The 3,469-nt window shown below is 37.3% G+C and overlaps 1 protein-coding gene across 1 annotated transcript; it reads right to left on the reverse strand.

Annotated features, from left to right (window-relative positions):
- Window positions 1-50: 50 nt before the first annotated feature.
- NUDCD2 (NudC domain containing 2) lies at window positions 51-2,781 on the reverse strand (the record flags this gene model as incomplete). Its single annotated transcript, XM_008935170.1, has 3 exons — window positions 51-389; window positions 1,333-1,484; window positions 2,727-2,781. Coding segments are annotated over 3 exons (291 nt in total), but the record flags the coding sequence as incomplete, so codon positions are not given.
- Between the last annotated feature and the right edge of the window lie 688 nt (window positions 2,782-3,469).

Genomic DNA, 3,469 nt, shown 5'->3' on the forward strand with positions numbered 1-3,469 from the left:
TGACTAGTTTACTATGGGGTTTAAAAAAACAAAAAACACCAAACCAATGCTGCTTTAAGATATTAATTTTTTTGTGTACACCTTTCTCTGTAGTTTGTTGGTTGGAATTATAAATTTATCACAGCTTATAAATTAGCTGGTAACACCTTCTCTTCATTCTGCCGGGAGAGATCTGCTTTCTCTTCATTGAAATAATTACTTGATGACAATCTGTTGAAGACATCACTGAAGACTTCACCAGCTACACAATTCCAGTCCTTAAGCATAATGTATAATTCCTTCCAAGGAAGAGGGATATAAACAGTTTACTTTTCAAGACTAGAAAAGTCTGGACCTCCTTTGCTGTAATTTCCAGAAATTTCTGCTCCACTGAAGTCAAATCCAGGGTTCTGATAGAGGTAAGAGAGAAGTTTAAAGGATAGATAATTTGTAACAAAATTAAAATAATTAAAAAAAAAAAACTACAATTCCCACCCCCCCCCCAAAAAAAAAAAAAAATAAAAAAAGCCCTAAACTGTAAGGATGTAAAACAATCAACTTGTCATCCGTTTGTCAGGGCACTGAAATATTTGGAAAATGCATCAACAAATAAACTTCGAATTGCCAGTGTATGGTTGTCTGCTGCTCAAGTGACTTAGTAATGCTGTTCTCAATTTGGCAAGCCCCTACATCTCTCAGTATAGAAATAATAAGGAAACGTAAAGAAAAAATTGTATCTTCTGGTGTCCCTTGAAATTACTGCTTTAAAATATAACTACCTGCCATGCTGGATAACAAGTTTGATAAAAATTATTTGTTGCACTATGTAGTGTGCTGATTAAGCTGTTAATAATATGATGTAATTCTACAGATGTACCTAGGAATAGTTGTGTGCTAAAGGCGTACCAAAACAAACTGAGCAATTTTAATAAAAAGGCAAGGAACTCATTTTCCAGGTAGCTAGTCTACATCATCTGATGTCGTAAACAAACACAATCCATAGAGCTGGGTGTTAGAAGTCTGTTGTAAATAGGGCTATGTCATAATTCTAAAGTTACGCCACACACAATTTCTGTTATTATTACGTGAAAAGTTGTGAGTATTGTGCAATAATCCCCAAAACAGCAATCCCTGCCCCAAGCTCATCTTCATTTGTCACAAAACCTTCAGACAGGCTACAGAGAGAATAACCTCTTGGAAGTACGCTGATAAAGCCTCATGAGCATCCTATACATACTGAACTACAGTATATATTTCCACGGCACTGGACAGCAGAAGAATTTTGCCCTGCGTTCGTGGCCATGACCCGTGTGCACACAAAATACAAGCAGCAGTTTTGGATCTTTAACTTGCCTCTCTTTGGAATCGCTCCAGTGTCAGCTTCCTTTGCATCTGGTCCTGTACCCAAGGATCAGCAGCATACTCATTTTCTAACAGAGATGTCCAACAGTTTCCAGCATCTCGATTTGTTTTCATTAAAACAATTCGTATCAGCTTCCTGTCTTCTGTGGAGTGAAAACACACCTAAAACGACCGTCCGGGCCAGCCCTAGGGGCTGGTCTTTGCTGTTGCTTTGGCGAATTCAGCATTAACAAGCACAGGATGTTTTTGGTGAACTAATTCAAATTCTTCATACCAACAGGGTTATTGATAGATAAATAAATATTAACTCAAAATAGACACCTGAAGCAATGAGAGCCTGTAAGGCCATCTCTCACCTTTCTGGACAATAAAATGCTGAAGCTTTTTTAAGGAGTTAAAACACAGTTTGTAAGTACCTCTGTTGCAAACAGAAACTAACCTTTTAGAAAGGTTCACAACAGAGAAAACATTTAGTCAATCAATGTCTTATTATTAAATACAGCTCAGCTAAGGCAAGAATGAAGAACTTGAGGTGAGGCTTTACAGAGCAATAAAAGCCGGAACTAAGTTTTAGTGATGTATGGAGGTATAATCAATGTCTTTAAAAATAGACCATATGCCTGCAGACAATATCTTGGAAGTACATTTCAACATTAACATGTAGGATATTTAGTTCTACTTAACTGAATAAATACAGCATAATAGTGTGTTCACTTAATGAACAAGAATAGGACTCACAATATTTGTTAACACTTCTAATTTTCATGTTTAAGTTACTATATTATTCATCAACACTTAGAATAAATATTGAATGAAAAACAAAATTTGTCATAGGAAAACAAGTGAGAGGCAAAGTCCACAAATATGATTGCTAAACACATGATATTCTGAAGACTTCACAATATTTACGATGCAGTGATCAGAGCTTTTTTTGATCATTATCTGCAGGCATGTTAGTGTGATTGTTAGATTGCTTTTTGGTGCCCTTGGACTGTAGGTTTTGTCACACATCCCAAAAATATAATCCATAAGGGAAGGAGAACAAACCAAGAAAAGTAACAATTATGGAGAGGCAGAGACCACATAACAGTACTGCAACAGCCTAGCTTTACTGAGGGTTTGCAAAAATCTTCTCGCTGTATGGAAGTGTCTGTAATCTATCGACTGCTGCCTTCCAAGGGAGAGCATTTTTCTTCTATTAATCTTAACCTCCAGGGCTTTTGTACTACCTCAGTTCCTTTACCTGGCAATAATGATTGTCTTTTTTACAAAGCTATGTACAGGGAACAAAGTAATATTTCCTATTAAAGGGAGTAAACTTTTTTGCAGCACATTTTGAGAAGTTCTACTGTCCTCACACTGTCATTTCAAATGTAGGTTATTACCTAATGTCCACGTTCCTTCATCAGTTACTGTAGAGTCAAAAAGTTTACCCTGTAAAAGACATGCACAATATTAAAAAAGAAAAACCCATCCAAGTATCTGGTTCATGTTGAACGGTGAAGTTTTACTCCCAACTTACCTTGTTCTCTACTGAAAATGAACAGGGTGATCTAGCCCTAGAAGTACGGGTTTGCACATAGACTATCCAAAAATCATTTTTTGTTATACAACTTTTTTTCTTTTTGTAATGAAGCATTTAATGCAGCACAAATACCCGTCCTTGTTTCAGTATCTCAGCTCACTGGGAAGGAGTGTTTCTCAGAGGGTACAGCCATTTTTCACAGACTTGCCATGATAACGCCAGCGTTTCTGCCAAGGGTAACGCACAGCTATGGGGCAGTGCATCTACATCAGCCACGGAAAACTGCTCATTACCCAGTGGGAAAGTAAATCTGCTTTTAATCTGTTTTGGTTTTTTTTTTGTTTTGGGGTGTTTTTTTGGCTTTCAAAAGCTACGCCCTTCCACACTGCCCAATCAGTACCGCCGACGAACGCAAATCCCGGGGGAATCTGTTTTTTTGGGGGGTGTTTTGTTTTTTTCTATCGTCTTTAAAAGACTGCGAGGTTCGCCAATAGTATTTCTAGTAAACTTCAATTTACTTTATCAGAATCTAGATATTTAAAGAAAGAAACTAAAAAAGTGCAACCCGTCAGGGAGGAGGCGTTTTATTCCCAGGGGGCAGCG

This window comes from Merops nubicus, unplaced genomic scaffold, assembly GCF_000691845.1.
Source record: "Merops nubicus isolate BGI_N331 unplaced genomic scaffold, ASM69184v1 Scaffold53642, whole genome shotgun sequence".
In the NCBI taxonomy this organism is placed as follows: Eukaryota; Metazoa; Chordata; class Aves; order Coraciiformes; family Meropidae; genus Merops; species Merops nubicus.